Source organism: Centruroides vittatus, unplaced genomic scaffold, assembly GCF_030686945.1.
Source record: "Centruroides vittatus isolate TY-2023 unplaced genomic scaffold, ASM3068694v2 contig_5, whole genome shotgun sequence".
In the NCBI taxonomy this organism is placed as follows: domain Eukaryota; kingdom Metazoa; phylum Arthropoda; class Arachnida; order Scorpiones; family Buthidae; genus Centruroides; species Centruroides vittatus.
In genome coordinates this window covers 3,364,965-3,381,544 of record NW_027122286.1, presented here as the reverse complement: position 1 = coordinate 3,381,544, position 16,580 = coordinate 3,364,965, and the positions used below count along the sequence as shown (strand labels likewise).

At 33.4% G+C, this 16,580-nt stretch overlaps 1 protein-coding gene across 1 annotated transcript; it reads left to right on the top strand.

Annotated features, from left to right (window-relative positions):
• The first annotated feature begins 1,313 nt into the window (after nucleotides 1-1,313).
• Nucleotides 1,314-15,308, top strand: Pex3 (peroxin 3). The gene is made up of 2 exons (XM_067273909.1): nucleotides 1,314-1,382; nucleotides 13,375-15,308. Exon 2 carries the CDS (start codon nucleotides 13,396-13,398, stop codon nucleotides 14,479-14,481), a length of 1,086 nt encoding a protein of 361 aa, XP_067130010.1. The 5' UTR covers nucleotides 1,314-1,382; nucleotides 13,375-13,395; the 3' UTR covers nucleotides 14,482-15,308.
• Nucleotides 15,309-16,580: the final 1,272 nt, after the last annotated feature.

Below are 16,580 nucleotides of genomic sequence, written 5' to 3'. Positions count from 1 at the left end.
CTCCTGGCTTCTCCTGCACAGCGTTCAACTTTCCAATCTTTCATCAAAGTCGTTCAACATCTCCAACCACAACATCCATCTCGATGACCTTGCCTTCCAAAATTCCAATCTCCCGATACATTCATCCAACAGTCTTTTAAGGAATGGGAAGCCCACCAAAGCATCAACACCATAGTTGCCACTGACGGGTCGAAAACCACCAACACCGTGATAGCGGCTTTTGTTGACTCTAAAAACATCATCATGGCCCACTTCTCTCTCCACCCTGAGACCACGATTTTCATTGCGGAAGGATATGCAATCCTTCAAGCAATCCATCATTGAAAAAGTCAGATGCCATTATTTGTACAGACTCGAAATCGGTTCTTAAGGCTCTCCTCGCTCAACATGATAAGTCCCCTACCTTAATCCAAATCATTAACACCATCCTCAACCAAAGGCATATCCTCAACTTTCAGACCAAACTTATCTGGATCCCTGCTCACAAAGGCATTCCCATCAACGAACAAGCTGACAAACTCGCCAAAACCAACCCTCTCAATTCTAACATCACCCACTACATAACCCCCAAAGACCTCAATACGCTCAAGTCCGACAACGAGAAACACATAAAGAACAGATGGAATACCTATTCCAAAAACTATCTCTACCCTTGGTTTTCTAACACATCAGATACTTCAATTTCTGACATCATTGACCGCCGTATCAACGTGCTCATCAACCGCGCAAGAACCAACTCTTTGCTTACGAACCATTTTCTTTATACTCGCAACATCTGTACCACCGACCAGTGCAAATACTGTCCAAACAAAACAGACAACCATAAATCGCCTCAACGAGTTAAAACTTCGACAACATCAGAAGTATCCTCTCCAATAACAGTCTTACAAAAAATCATCTCCTCAATATCAGCGACTGCCTTCAATTAAACCCGAAAGACGTTTGCCTTCAATCCTTATCGATCTTTTTTTAATGAATACAAAAATACCTACAACTACTAAATCAATCTAACTTTTTCTCATCTCATTTTGTCTGTCAACGGACAACAAACATTTTTTCATCCAATTTTTTATTTTTCGACGTTGCTCACTTAGTGTCCTGAACCACCAATGACTCCACTCCCCCCTTGTGCATTCTCCTTCAATACCTCCACTTTAGTACTGATTTTGTCAAACATTTCTTCTAGACCTTTCAAGCACTTCAAATTGAGATCGCCATCTGTTTCTCCAACCAACTCTACTCACATGCCTGGAAAAACAACTACACGGGGCGAAATAGCCAACGTAGCTAGCGCCTAACTTCACCGCTAGAGGGCGGCAAGCAAGCAAGAGATTTGAGGAAGCAAGCAAACTAGCAAGAGATGTTTTGGATATCCACTTAAGGTAATATAATTTAAGTTTTGTATAAATTGAATATAATAGATTACATTTATAGTAAAACTCTATGAGACAGTAGTTTTATAAAATTTAGATGATTCACAAAAACTTGATTATATCTTAGTCATTCCATATTAAAAAATATATTTTTTTTCAAGTTAATAATATATTATTCTAAAGTTGTATAAGTTAACCCAATAATAAAGAAATCGAAATATGTAAATGCCAACATTTCACGAGATTTTATTGATAAAAATTTAAAAATTTATTAAAGGAAAACATTTACAAATTTAGAAAGGAAAAATTAAACATTTTTTTTGTGTATTTTTTTCTAAATTTAACATAGTTTTGTTTGTATTGTGAAATACTGTAATAGCCAATTTTTCCTCTTGAATTTATCTGATAAATAGCAAATTATATTTTCTTACCCCACAAAATTATAAGGATGTGATGTAAGTCTGGTATAATGCAATGTTGTTCTGCAAAATATAAATTAGTGCCTCTCTGCAGAAGTGAAACATGTGACAACTGTTACATTATATAACAGAGGTGGGCAAGCAAGAGTTCAGTGGGAGCCGAAATGTAGGTTTTGTAAAATGCATGGAGTCGCAGTTCTGTACTGTCGTGGCAGATAGTATGGTAAGGCAGGGAAGGATAGGGTGTCCCCCATCCGGGTCGAGAACTTGTTTTCAAAGAATAGATTTGAAATGTCAATTTAATTTATTGCACCAACTTGGAAATAAATTACTAAACATTACATATATATATAATTACATATTTTCACAAAATTGTGGAAATAAAATTGTAAAAATAATAACAAAAAGCAGAAATTAACACTTTCAGCAAGAGCTGCATGTAACTCAAAAAGAGCTGCATTTGTCCATGTCTGTTATGTAAGTTATTAGCACTTGAAAGAAGTTTAAGCATTTGTATTTTTGATATTTTAATTATTATTATTATTATTTTTTTTGTTACAATGTTCTAGAGTGTTTCTTGTTTGTCAACACCATCATGCCTTGTTATACTTACCATTTTGAGTTAAATCTATGATATCAATTTTAACTAAACTTGCAATTTAAAATTCACCACACATTAAATCTAGGTTTAACTCTTAAATCTGAATAGTGATTTTACTTGCCTCTGTCAGCAAGTGAATTTTTGAATTACAAATTAATGCTTGCTCTGTTTGAATTCTTCCTAAAATAACAGTGTTCAATTTTTATGATGATTTTAAACTTTCAAGAAGTTGGAAAATTATATCACAGGGTCTCAAGTTTTTAAATTTTCTCCTTTTCTTCCACTATTTAATTTAGTTTTTAAATTTTTGTAACAAAATAATAATTACTTCATAGTGTTAATTCCTTGAAATTGTTATATTCCATCTCTACATTCATTATTTATATTCATCTCTATATTTTTTACCATATTTGTTTATTTTCTAATACATTTTTATATTTTGAAATTAATTCTAATATTTCTAATTCAAAGTAATTTTTTTTAACTGTTAGAATTAATCTATTGTCTATTAAATTTTAAAATCATGTATTTAGTTTTCACATGACAATTTCCACAGATATGATGCATTCAAACAAATTGGAGATTTTGTAACAGTTCTTTACTGGCTGAATTGCCTGGCAGTTAAGTTGGCAGCCTACTGCTTTGGGGAACCTGAATTGATTCTTGACAGATTGAAAAATCCCAAAAAATTTTTAGGGATGATCCATCTGGAAATGTCAGGCCTGTCCCTTACTATCCAGTCACCCAATATGGGCCTGTCCAAACTCATAATGAACTTGCTAAAGAAAAAGCTTTCTTAGTGTCCATAGAATGAAAAAAGTTTAAAAAAAAGCTTTTTGTTTCAATTTAATGATTTTCTAATCCAGTGTTAGATTGAGTTACTTTTCCATTGGCCATTAAAATGCCTCAAACCCAAACTTATCATAATGACCACAAATGGCTTTAAGGTGATTGTTTTATCATTTCATTTTTATTGACTCCAATATGCATTTTAGATGTATAAATTCATTCCTCTTCAGTTGGGTACAATATTATATAATATTAAGTTAACAGCTAAAGATTCCACATCCTGTTTTTAATAAAAACATAGATAAAAAGTGTAGCTGTCAGTTATGCAATGGTTAGTGAACTGTTAGGTATACTAAATACTTAGCTTGAATGTCACGCCAACAGTTGTATTAACACAATTAAAAACTTCAGATAAGGAGGCGTTAAACAAAATTAAAAGAAATATTTGTATTAAAAGAAAATTCTGTAAGATGTTACTTGTTAACATCCAACACGTGGCTTCTAATTTCGGACAAAGACAAGAAATTCGTCCTATGCAGGGAAGAAGACTTCTTATGTAGGGCCATGGACTTTCTCAACCAATCACACACTGTTATCTTACCGGAAGACCCAACCCCATCTGTCTTAAGAAAAACAAAGAAGATAATCACGCTTCCTGGCATTACTTCCGTCCTTTCGGGGCTCCTGACCCCCCATCCAATGTTCCTCGCCCCAGGCTTTTCTTTGAAGCCAAAACTCACAAAGAGGGCTGGATGTTAAGGCCTTTAGTCAATAAGAGGCCCCACCCCACCTACTTCCTTGAAAAAGCACTTGCTAAGCTGCTGGGTGGGCTTCTTCCTTCCTCCTCTCTAGTCACAACCTCCTCTGTCATGGCTAAGGCAACATTATGTGCTACCCTGGGTGGCTTTTCTCCTGATAACTACACCTTCTATAAAATGGATGTCATTGCGTTATATCCTTCGGTACCGCACTTTGAGGTGGTGATGCTTGCCAACGCCTTACTTATCAGGGAGGGCTTTACTGTGCAGCAGGTCTTAGAGGTTTGAGAAGCTTTGCGCTTCATTACAGAGCATAACTACTTCCACTTTAATGGAAGAGTTTACCTAGAAAAGCAGAGGGTGTCGATGGGTTCGCCGCTGTCAGCTGTGTTAGCAGAACTAGTCATGAGACAGCTTGAACACAGTCTTCAAGTTTCCCCTCACCATGGCTTACCCCTTAGTATATTTAAGGTACGTAGATGATGTTCTTTTGGCATGGCAAGACTTGGAGGACTCCTTCCAGATATTGGAACAACAACTATCAAATGTGTACTCCTCCATAAACTTCACTTGGGAAAAAGAAGTTAGGAGAAAAATTGCCTTTTTGGATCTGCACATCCACAAATTCCAGCTGGGCTTTCCATCTACCACAAGTTTGACAATATGCCCCCCATAATACTAGCCATGGCCTTCCAGTCACAGCAGTACGTTAATGCGGCCATAGCTCCCTTAATCAGACGGGCTTTCTTACTACCTTCGACACAACATCTTATCAACACTGAGATAGAGACCAGCCACACAGCGGTGCACATGGCGGGATATGGTCCTGCTAAATACAACTATGTCAAAAACAGCGTTAAACAGTCTCTCTCCCTGCTACCACCTTGCACAAACCAAGGGATTGGACAACACTCCGTTCCTCCCTCCCATACTGTGGCTGCCTCACAGCCTGGATTTGCTGGATTTGTAGGCAAAATGGCTTTCTCTCACCCATAGCCCCACACCCAAGTCTGAGATGAATCTTGTGTAATGATAGGGATGCTCTTTCCACCCTGGAAAAATCTGGTATCTACTCCATTCCCATGAAAATCTAATGTCAGGACTATACACCTATTATATAGGTGCAACCGCCAGAATGCTGGCCATTCGCATATCTGAACACCAACGTTCGATTGTACTATGCAATTGCGATACCAAACTTTCCAAATTGGTGGTACAGCATCACCACACAGCACTTTGGAATCAAGTGGCACTACTCAGATGCTGTGAGGAGGGGCGCTTGCTGTTTATTTGGGAGGCTATCTTCAGTAAGCTGCTTTCCCCGTGCAACTCCCCTACCCTCGAATTACCTGAAGTTTGAAGTAATTTATACAAATGGTTAAAAAATCAACATTAACTCTACTGTCATTTCCTGCACCTCCATAAGATGCATGCGCATTGATCTTTTAAATATATCTTAATATACGTTACATGTATATACGCTTATTACAAATTGTGTTACATATTTTTGTATTTATATTTTAATGTAACGTGCACTTATGGTGCTCTTCCAATTGGTTTTTACATTTATATGTGTTAAGGTGCATGTGCGTCTATTTTACGAGTTTTAAAAAAATGTTTAATTATAAAGTTTATATTTGGAACATAACGTTTAAAACGTTATGTTCCAAAACTGCTAATGTTGTTAAGGTTTTTAAAATTTTAAATATTTTGTTTGAGTTCTTTCTGTTATTCTAACTGCCTGAGGACAATGTGCATAAATTACGTCGAAAGCACTTGCAGAAATAAAATATTTCTTTTAATTTCATTTAATGCCTCCTTCTCTGAAGTTTTTAATTGTGTTAGTGAACTGAATATTGGTGTAAAAAAATCTTGAGTTAAGTTCTTGGAAGTACTATATTTGGGAAATTGTGAAACTATTCAGGCCTTAAGGAATTAATAGTTCTATTATGGACTCTAAACTAATTAAAATATAGATAAATTGTAATTAGTATGTTATAGTATGTATATAATTAGTAATGTTATATTTCACAGAAACTATATAGAACTATATAAACTATGTAGAAGTGCATAGAACTATGCACTTCTGTATTAATTGATACAGTAAGATATTGGAAACTTTTTTTGATCTTGTACAGGATGTTCAGAAAGTCATTGTGCACTTACATATTTATTAACAGATGTGTTTCAATATAGAATACAGGAGGTAAATATGAATGACAACTATGAGCAATGTTAAAAGTGACCCCTGTTACCATCAATACAGATTTGGATCCTTTTGTTTTAAACACCACTATCAGTTGCTCGCTTGAAATATACTGAATGAATGCAGTTATCACTGCTTTCAAATCATCCAGTGTGCTGGATGATCTCAATACACTGCAGATTTTGCTGTTCCCCATAGATAAAAGTCTGGTGGATTTAGATTGGTGAATGTGGAGGCCACACAACTTTTCGAAATAATGTGAAAATATGATTAGAAATTTGCACAATGACTTTCCGAATACCCTGTATGAGGTTTGATTACAAGATGTTATATTTTTGAAAAATTTGTAATGTTATATGCAATCTCAACATTGAAAACATTTTTATATATTTTATAATTTGTGTGTAGTAAGCTAGAACATCTTTCTTGCTTTTTCTAGCAAATTTTTTAATTAAATTAAATTAAACAAACTAACATTTTTAGCTATCTTAAATAGCCTTCTTCAGAATAAACATCACAGTTCATTTAAAAAGAATATTCCAAAAATGGTATTTCTTCACACCTTCGAAAAAGTAACAATTCAATTTATTCAAAGGCTAAGCATAATCAACAAAACCTGTAACATCCAGTAAGGAAATTTAATTGACGAATATTTTTGATCTTAAACAAGATCTGCATCAGGTCAACAAAGACTGCTTGTTCAACTGTCTGATAAGATAAAGAACAAAAACTGATAAAGTTAGTTCCCAGCATAGAAACTTTTGGGTGAGAAAGAAATCAGATTTTATCAGAAACTGGCTAATACCTTGAAAACTGTTAAGTTTAAGAAAATGTGACCTATTACAAAAGATGTTTATTTTGTTGCATACATTCCATAGAATGGCTCAAAAGCACCACTTGTAATTTAAAAATACCTATTTTGTTCTGTATCTCAGAAACCAGTTTCCAAAATTGTTTCCCTGTCTTCTCTATAAACTTTGTCATTAGTCCCATCTCTTTATCTCCAATGGATTTTGAGAAAAACTACCAAATGTCACTTGCAATTCATCTTGTATGTTCAGTAACAGAATTAAGAATATAAAAATCCATTATGAGTAATAATCAAAATACTAGTTTTTCTATGCTATACCAGCTAAATGATTGAAGAATAACTGAATGTCCTTATAACTTATATAATATTAGTTATGTTATAAGTTTAAATTACAGTATTTATTTTAATAAACAGTACAGCTGCAAGATAAAGTTATATATAGTACTTTTTGATAGTAAGCATGATGTCTATTGGAGGAAGGTAAGCCTCATTGTACACTAAAAAATTTACATTCTGTTCAGTGTTGTCACTGTTATCATTTATCAAAATAAATTATATGAGTATATTGAGTATAAAATATACATCAAAACTACTTAGTTTATGGAGCCAAATAATTTTTAATAAAATAAATATTTTTGATCTGTTTAAAGATCATCATCAGCTAATGTAACTATGTTTGAACAAAGAATGATTGTTGCAGATATATAGGATTGAAGATGATCTGTACAGAGTTCAAAAACATTTTTTCTATTTAAGTGTTTGGCTGTCTGAACTAAACAGTTATGATGTATATTCTATATACTGTATTTACTCGCATATAAGACGATCTCACATATAGGATGAGGTGTAACTTTAAAGATCAAAATAAAGAAAATTAGATTTATTAATGCAATTCTAATTATATTTTTTTAATCACAAGTAAAATATCAAATGCACGTAAATTCACACATTGTCCAGCAAAAAGTGCTAGCATTTTAAACTTCAAGGAAAAATCTTGTAAAATCGACAACATAATTTGTTCACGTAAAGCTGGACAATTGGGAACGTTTTTTTGCCACTCGAATCTCATCTCTCCCGTTAGATTAGATTTATGGTGTATATCCAAATTCTAATATTCCAAATAATCATTCTAGTTTTAATTAACTGGCTATGAATGGATAAAACTTATATCCAGCTCCCGTGCAATTTTGGAATTCAATTCAAAAGCTTTGTTTTCCCTATTGCTATTCATTTTTACTTCTGACAATACACAAGAACAATTCAAATGACCCAGATAAAATACTTGTTTTTAAATACAAGGGTAAGCATCTGGTAAAAAATGCAAATACACAGTTCACAAAAATTATTTGCAAAACGCAAAGAATGTTTTGCTCGCATTTATAGGATGACCTAAGTTTTTGAAGCAGTGAAAAATTAATAAAAACCTTATCTTATATGCAAGTAAATACGGTATAATGGTGCTTTTATTATCTGAATTAATTATATTGCATTATTGTTTGAGTTATAATAAAGTTAAATATTATCAGATTTAAAGACATCTTCTGACTGGTATTAGTAATAACCCTAAAGAACCTTTACTATATTAGCAGATTTATTCCATTAATAGCTGCCCTCAAATAATAATCTCACCCAATTTGCAAAGAATAGAAATAGTAGTCATCCTCTAATAGTAAGTGCCCTCTAATAAACAATGCATCTGCAAGATGAAAGATTTAGTGTGTGCTGTTTGTTAGAATAAAAACAGTATATATCAAGAAGAATGCTATGCTGGTGTACTGTAACGTTTCTCTGGCCTGTAAAAACTTGTTTGAATCAATCTTTTTTGCTAATTTCTAAATTAATTAAATAATTATTAAATTATTATGTAGGATATTAATAGCATTTCTGCTTATCACTGAGGTCAAATTTATTAATTTGTTCAATTGCATAAAGTATAATTTTTTTTTAAATCCAATTTTCATTATTACTTGAATTTTTGAAAACTTTGTGTTTCAGTGTATAATCCAATTTTATATGAAGGAAAATATTTAACAAAATATAGTTAATCTTATTAGTTAGTTTTTTTTGTTTTTCTTTTATTTGTAAAAACAGTGTATAAGTTCATTAATTTTACAAATTTCAGATAACAACAATGTATAGAATTACTGAAATTATTTCATCTCTAATAGTTAAATTTTTAACAAGTGATACAGAATGTTTTTTTCTATATTTTGAATTAAATGAAAAAGAGTGCCTGAAGATTTATTGTTAGAACAATGAGGCAGTCCTTTAACTTAGAATTAAACTTTATTCTAATCTAAGACTATGTGTGAACTTGTTCACTCATCCGTAACTTGGCAGGCAAGTGAATAACAGGTCTCTTCTTGTTTTGAGCGGTCTTGCACGGGTAGTGTTACCACCCGTCCAGTTTTCAACCAGACAGTCCGGGAATTGACTCACTGTCCAAGTGAACTATTAATTTTGTCCAGGAATTTTGTAGAAATTGTGAAACAAAGTTCTTGTAAATATTTTTATAAATTTACACCATTTGAATAGTGAAAGATCTCACATCCACTGAAACTCATCTGTCATTCCTCCATGTTACTCTGTTTATGCCAACATGTGATGCACAACCTGCCTCTCAACCTTTTTTATTTTTTATATCTCCCTCACACACACTGGGGTGTGTATAACAGATAAATAAAACTCACTCACTCGAGCCTGTAACCGGTATGAAAAATAAATCAACAAATGTTTTCCAAACACCTTCCACGTCCTTCTTCGGGTTAAAATGGCTGGATTCTTTCTTCTATAACACCGTTTCGAAATTTTTAAAAACAAATTTGAACGATGATAGTTTGATTGTGTAATGTCCATTGCACATGCGCTGTATCTGTCGTGTTCCCTATCATTCTGAATCGTATTTACTCTTCTCGTACGTATTTAGTTATTCATACGTTGCATTCTTTTTTTACTTTTACCGTTACATGTCCTCATGCTTCTTCAGACCCCAAACAAATCCCTAAGCATCATCTTGCAATAAGGCTTGCCAAGCAAGCGAAAGAGCCATTTCTTCATGGGAATTAATGCATGTCGTTGTAGTTTGCACCTTATGTATCTCCATCACTTCTAGCCACTTGAGGTGATCCATCCGGGTTGTTTTGACTATTAGCGTTGCCCCTGCAAACTCCACAGTAATGCCCAGGTCAGAAGCATATATCGCAAGTGATGTGATGGCTCTGTTATATTGTATATCTGCTGTGTGTTCTCTAATTCTGATTCCCATCAAGCATTTCATTGAACCTATGTAGATCAAATCCCTATTGACTCTCTCATCTCTCATCGGGATTTGGTAGATGTCCGATAATCTACTTTGGTCAGATGGGTCTTTTCCATTACATAACATGTCAAAAATAGTTGGGCCTCTCCTATATGCAATGATGACCTTACATCTTTTAGCGATAGCCATGTATACAGATCTCAAGGCCAGGTTGTATGTGATTGCTATTCTCTCAACATCCACGTCTTGGTTGTAACCCTGTGCCATTGTAGGTGTGTTGTGGGTCATTAGTGTTTTTCTGTGGTGCTCCGATATTTTTGGGATAACATTGTGGTAGCTGTGCATCTCAGCAATCTTCCCAATGTGGTTTAACTCCTTTCTAAGTGCTTCTTGAGTAGATGAATGAGTGTATGCTCTTCTGACCAACAATCTAAAGGCGGCTATTTTGTATTGGAATGGGTCACATGAGTCACTCGGGATGTATATGGGGCTTGCACACTGTTTACGATATACTGTGGTGTGGATGTTGTGTGTCTCGATATTGATATCCACATCCAAGAAATGTACATTAGAGTTGCTGCGTTGATCCACTTCGACTGACAGACCATACGGATTATCATTCATCATTTCCACAAATCGTGCTAAGTTCAGTGTTGTCTTCTATACAATAATAATGTCATCCACGTATCTTCTGTATAGCAGGATCTCCTTCATGAATCTCGAGAGGGTCTTGGACTCGAGTTGCCTCACTACTAACTCACACAAGTTCCCGGACATCGGACTGCCCATTGGGACACCCCTCGATTGTATGTTAGACCATTGGATTGAAACACCGAATTACTTATAATTCTTCCAACTGTCTCTGAAGTGTTCAATGTCTTTTGTCTGTTTCTTTCGATGTTCCTGTAAAACTGCTGTCAATTCCATTTCTTCTTCCAGTTGTTTTTCAAACTCTTGAATCTGCAAGTTAAATTGGATAGCCTGTTTTTCTAAATTTTTCTTTTGTTCTTCTTCATTTCGTTTCAGAAATGGTTATCTGGTTTGTTTCCCTCTTACAGGGGTTGAGTTCTTTTCATCTTATATTTAGTCCTCTGACTGTTAGGTTGTTGGTTATGTGCCACACATCCCTTTCGTTTAAGTGACCTAATCATTTGTGCCACATTTTCATTTCATTGACATTTGTTTGAGAGAGTTTAGATTCCTCCCACCTTTCTTTCACATAGTATAGCCCTCCTTCTTTAAATGCTTGCAAAGTGTACACTTTTGGTTTTCGGATCCATAATAGTTGCCTGACTCTTTTGGAATAGTACACCGAATCTATGATCAGTTATCATCCCAACTGACAGTAGGTTGGTCCTTAGTTCTGGTACAAGGAGTGTGTTTTCTAATTTGGCTTGAAATCTGCCTTTTGTTTCAATTATTACATGACCACTTCCTTTGATTTCCATTGTAGATGAGTTGGCCAAATTTAATTTACTTATGTGGAGTGTTTCAACATTAGAAAATCGTGCTTTATCATTGCACATGTGTGATGAAGCACCTGAATGTAGACACCATTTAAGATTTTCTTTGCCTTCATTTGCTGTAATATTAGCATTATATGACTCCTGTTTTCATGTTGTTAGGCTTGTAGTCATAGTTCTATATGATTTTTGCTTGTTTCTGTCCCAGCATTCTTATGCCTTATGGCCTATTTTGCCACATTCACGGCATTTGAATCTGAATGGTCCCTTATTTTCCGATTGTTTTGTCCATTGTTTGCTTATATACAGTGCACCCGAATTCTTCGAACCATCATTATTGTCTTCTTGCCTTATACTCTTCTATTAGCTTTATTTTCAGTGGTTCTGGTGAAAGAAGTTTAAATTATGAAGACAAAGGTGAAAGGAGTTTCTCTTGTGTTTTGATAGTGATTTGAAATTGTTCAAACAAGTCTGGTGTACTTTATAGCAGTAGTACTGTTAATAGTTCTTCATTTATGGAAATTTCCATTTCTTTTAACTTATCTACTATATCGAAAAAGTCTCTTACGTGATCTGCTGTGTTGTTTTCTTGAGAATTAATTTCTTTAGTAGCTTAGTCTTTCTCACAGGACCTTTTGATTCGAAAATTTTATGTAGCTTCTTCCATATTTTATGTGAGGTTTCACATTCTTTTGTCTGTTTTAATTGTGCTGGGCTTATGGCAAGAATTATATCACAAGTTGCCTTTGAGTTTGCTGTGTCCCATTGTTCTCCTGCCTTTGTTATACTTTCATCTCCAAGTAGCCTATAATTTCTGGTTTTTTTCTTTTTCCACTGACATATTCCCATGAATCATTTTTGATCAGAAGTGCCTTCATCTGTATTTTCCATGTATTGAAGTTTTCTTTACACATGGTTCTATTCGTATAGCTAGTTGACTTGCTATTTTTCTTTTGTACGCTTCGTGAATCTATTTCCTTTTAATTCCTGTAATTCAAATCTTCAATACTTAATTTTCTGTTTCTGGGCCCATAACTGTTGTTAGAACAATGATGAGGCAGTCATTTAACTTAGAATTAAACTTTATTCTAATCTAAGACTATACATGAACTTGTTCACTCATCCATAACTTGGCAGGCTACTGAACAACAGGTCTCTTCTTGTTTCACTTCAGTCTTGCACGGGTGTTGCTAGTTCATACACAGTTTGCAATATTGACACTTGCTTTAGTTTAGTATTCCCTAATATTTATTATTATTATTGAGATTGTGCAGTAATGTATCTGAATTACAAACAATGCTCAGAGATAAAGTAACTCAATAAGGATAGAATTTTATATAAATTTTACTGTTATTCTCATTAAAACTTCTCCAAGATCATGAATAAGCATGAGCTTTAGAGAAGTTAGATTGTAATAAAAATTTAATTAGCTTTGGAAACATCATTCTAAAATCGCTCAAGTGTGACTACCAAAATCTCTCAATAGCACTGGAGAAGAAATTTTGTTCTAAATTTCATACAAGTTATTAACCTTAAGCCTAAATAAAAATATTTCCAGTTCATCAATTTCTAGAGCATTCTGAAATTCTAAGTATTGTACAATATTTCATTATTTCATTTTGAATTATCAATGAAAATCTTATTTATATAAAGAAATTAAATAAAACTTATCATATTAAAATTATTTTCTTACAGGTTCTTAAAAGAGGACAAAAAATGTGGAAGAATATATGCAGCTTTTTTAGACGTCACAGAAGAAAATTCCTTGTAACTGGAGGTGTAATTGGAGCTTTATTTTTTATTCAGAGATATGTAGGATTTAAATTAAGTGAATGGGAAACAAAGCAAACTAGGCAACTTTTTGATAAAATGAAACGAGATCACCATTTTAAAGGTACCATTCAAACTTGTGATTCAACTATTTTGTCCATGGTATGCAAGGTTCGTGAAAGAGTGTTAAATTTATTTAATTCTGAAGCATTAATTGAGCATTTGAAAACTGGACCTCCAAATAAAATTGAAATATGGGACAATTTGAAAATTTTGATTTTCTCAGAAATAATTGCTGAATTATATTGTGAATGTTTGTTTACTGTAGTTTTAAGAATTCAACTTTGCATAATTGGAGGTTATATGTATAATGATTTAGAAAATGAGAAAAATTCTTTGAAAGTTAATAAAATTATTGCCTCACCAGAAATTCAACAAAAGTATCTTTCTCATGTCAATTATTTTCTTAATTCTGGAATAAAAGAATTGACCATTCCAATAAAAAACATAGTAGAATCTGCAATTGGAAACATCAGCTTAAAGCATACCTTGTTGTTAAAAGATTTTCAAATCATATTGGATAGTATCAAAAATAGTGTTTGTTCTGAACAAGAATTCATTCCTGCTACTATTTATTATGTATTATCAATGGATGTGTACAATAGTCCTAATTTAGAGTTGCTGTCAAGTAATGATTCCATTATTGCTCAGATGACTAATGAAACCAAGGATGTACTTGAAAGTGCAGATTTTTCTCGAGTAATGTCGCATTGTCTGGAACAAGGATTTGCAAAATTGATGGATCGTCTAACTGAATGTTATATTCACTTAAACTGCGATGGGTTTAAGAATCCAGACAGTATAGCTATTCCGTTGGCTAAAGTACTACCTGGAATTCGTCAGGTAATGCAGAAACACAAACCTAATGAACGGGACTCTCTCACATCATCACTTTTATATTTTGAAGAATTGACAAATTTTTCTGCTAATATTTATGAAACATTTTCTCATTCTCCAATTGAAATAAAATAATATTTTAAAATTCAATAATACAAGTAAGTGCCTTGAACACGATCCGGCATAAAAGAGAATAAATTTTCTTTATGTTCAGCTGTTTCAATATATGTATTTTATGTTAGCAAATAATGAGAGCAGAGTGTCAATTTCTCAAACAGACTGGGAATTGTTTTACTTTCTAGTAGTAATAATAATTTAATGAAATTTTAGTTTTGAGAAAATAAATTTGGTATTGTCTTTTTACTTTTTGAGATGTAATAGACAGTAACAGTATCTTAACACAAATATTAAATAAGAACATAATTATAAAATTAAGTTCCTACTTCATTCAAATACATTAAAAATACTGATATGTTGGAGTAAAATATTGCTATAATATTAAATTCCAGTAAAATGTCTGCTTTGTACTGCAGTTAAATAACATTACAAATAACTCTCAATAATGGAAGAGAAAATAAGTTGGCAGCCACTTTGTGTTAAAAGATTCTGTTTAGAAAAGCTTGAGTTTCTGGACATAAACAGAGAATATATTTGCATCTATCCAAAGATATCTAGATGGAAACATTCAGAAAGTTGTTAGCCTATTTGAAAATCACTAATGTGTTAAAGATTTAATGTAAAATTAATTGAAATTGAATGAAAATTTTGTGAAATGATACACTCTGCTAAAATCTTAATTGTACAATAATTATGGTACAGTTTTCATGTTCTACTGTTTGAATATATTCATATAATTGTATTATGATTTTATATGATTTTTGTTAATGACAATTTGTATCTTATAACAGAATGGGAAATTTTTACTGTCATTAAAATCCTGTTAATGTTTGTTGTTAACATAATTTTTCTATGACTGCATTTATTCTCTGAAATTGTCATATTTTTGTCTTTACATATAGTTTTGTTATGATAGATTATTATAAAAAAGAATGATGATGTAGCTATACTGCTGTTGTCTTGTAGTAATGGTTTTAGATTGTGCAAGATGCTAGGCAAGCATTGAACTACACCACATCAAAGACTGCATATCTAATCAATAAAACAAACTAACAACACCTTGTAAATGAGCAGCCAAATTTATTATCCTCTAACATTTTCGATCACGTTGAATGACCTTTCTCAAGAAAAAATTAAAATCGAGCACTTAGAAAATTTGCATTTTCGAACTTATTTTAAAAATAGTCTATTGCAACCACTTGCGCTGTTTTTATCAACGGCTGCTAGATAATTAAGAATACATAAGTAAAAATAAAAATAGAAATAACAGTACAAAACTATAATAAGATCATACTGAAAAATAATGAAAAACAAAAACCTGCAATTAATACGTAACTAAGGCATAGAGTAGGGCTACATGCATTTAAGTTGCTGGGTTCTTCCCCTAAATGAGTTTTTGGCGTTTATAAGAAGCTTGAAGTCCAAGCTGTGGAAACTTTAGTTGATTCTAGGAAGTTGATGGAAAGACCTTTTTGGTTGGCTTCGCAAATGTGCCGTGCTTCTGCGTATCGCCGGTGCTTCGTATCATGAACTATTTGTATTAGTCTTGCTTGGTCCCATTCTACTTTGACTTCTTGTGGGTCAGCTAAGACGTAAGTCGCCAGCGCCGTGCAGGGTTGTTTGTTTCTCTGGTGTTCTGATATTCTTTCCTTAACAGATCTTCAGGTAGCTCCGATATAAATCAATTAATTTTGTCGCCTTGTGTCTGTAATGGGGATTTTATAGATTCCTGGAAGTGTGTTCCTGTCTGCTTCATCTTTATCTGCCCTTAATAGTTGGTAGACGATAGGGTTCCTTTTATAAATTATTCTTTTATTTGTGGCGGTTCTGATACGTCTAAAGATATTACTCAAAAGGTGCCCTATATTCCACCATAGTAACTTCTTCTGTACTAGGTGCAGCCTTTCTCCCCTTGTTGCTTGTGTTGGCTTGGCTATTAAGAGCCTTGATATTGACCCCATACGTCTTAGCTAGTTTATATATATATTTCAGCTCTTCTCTTCTGTCCTGGATGTTGCTACAATGTGAGTGCACTCATTTAACCAGCGCTCGGAAGGCTGCGAATTTATATGCTGGTGGGTCATGGGAGATCCATGGGATAAATATACGGTTGTAAG

Excerpts from the sequence above, each read along its gene's own strand:
- Pex3 (XM_067273909.1), top strand. The coding sequence starts at position 13,396 with ATGTGGAAGAATATATGCAGCTTTTTTAGACGTCACAGAAGAAAATTC.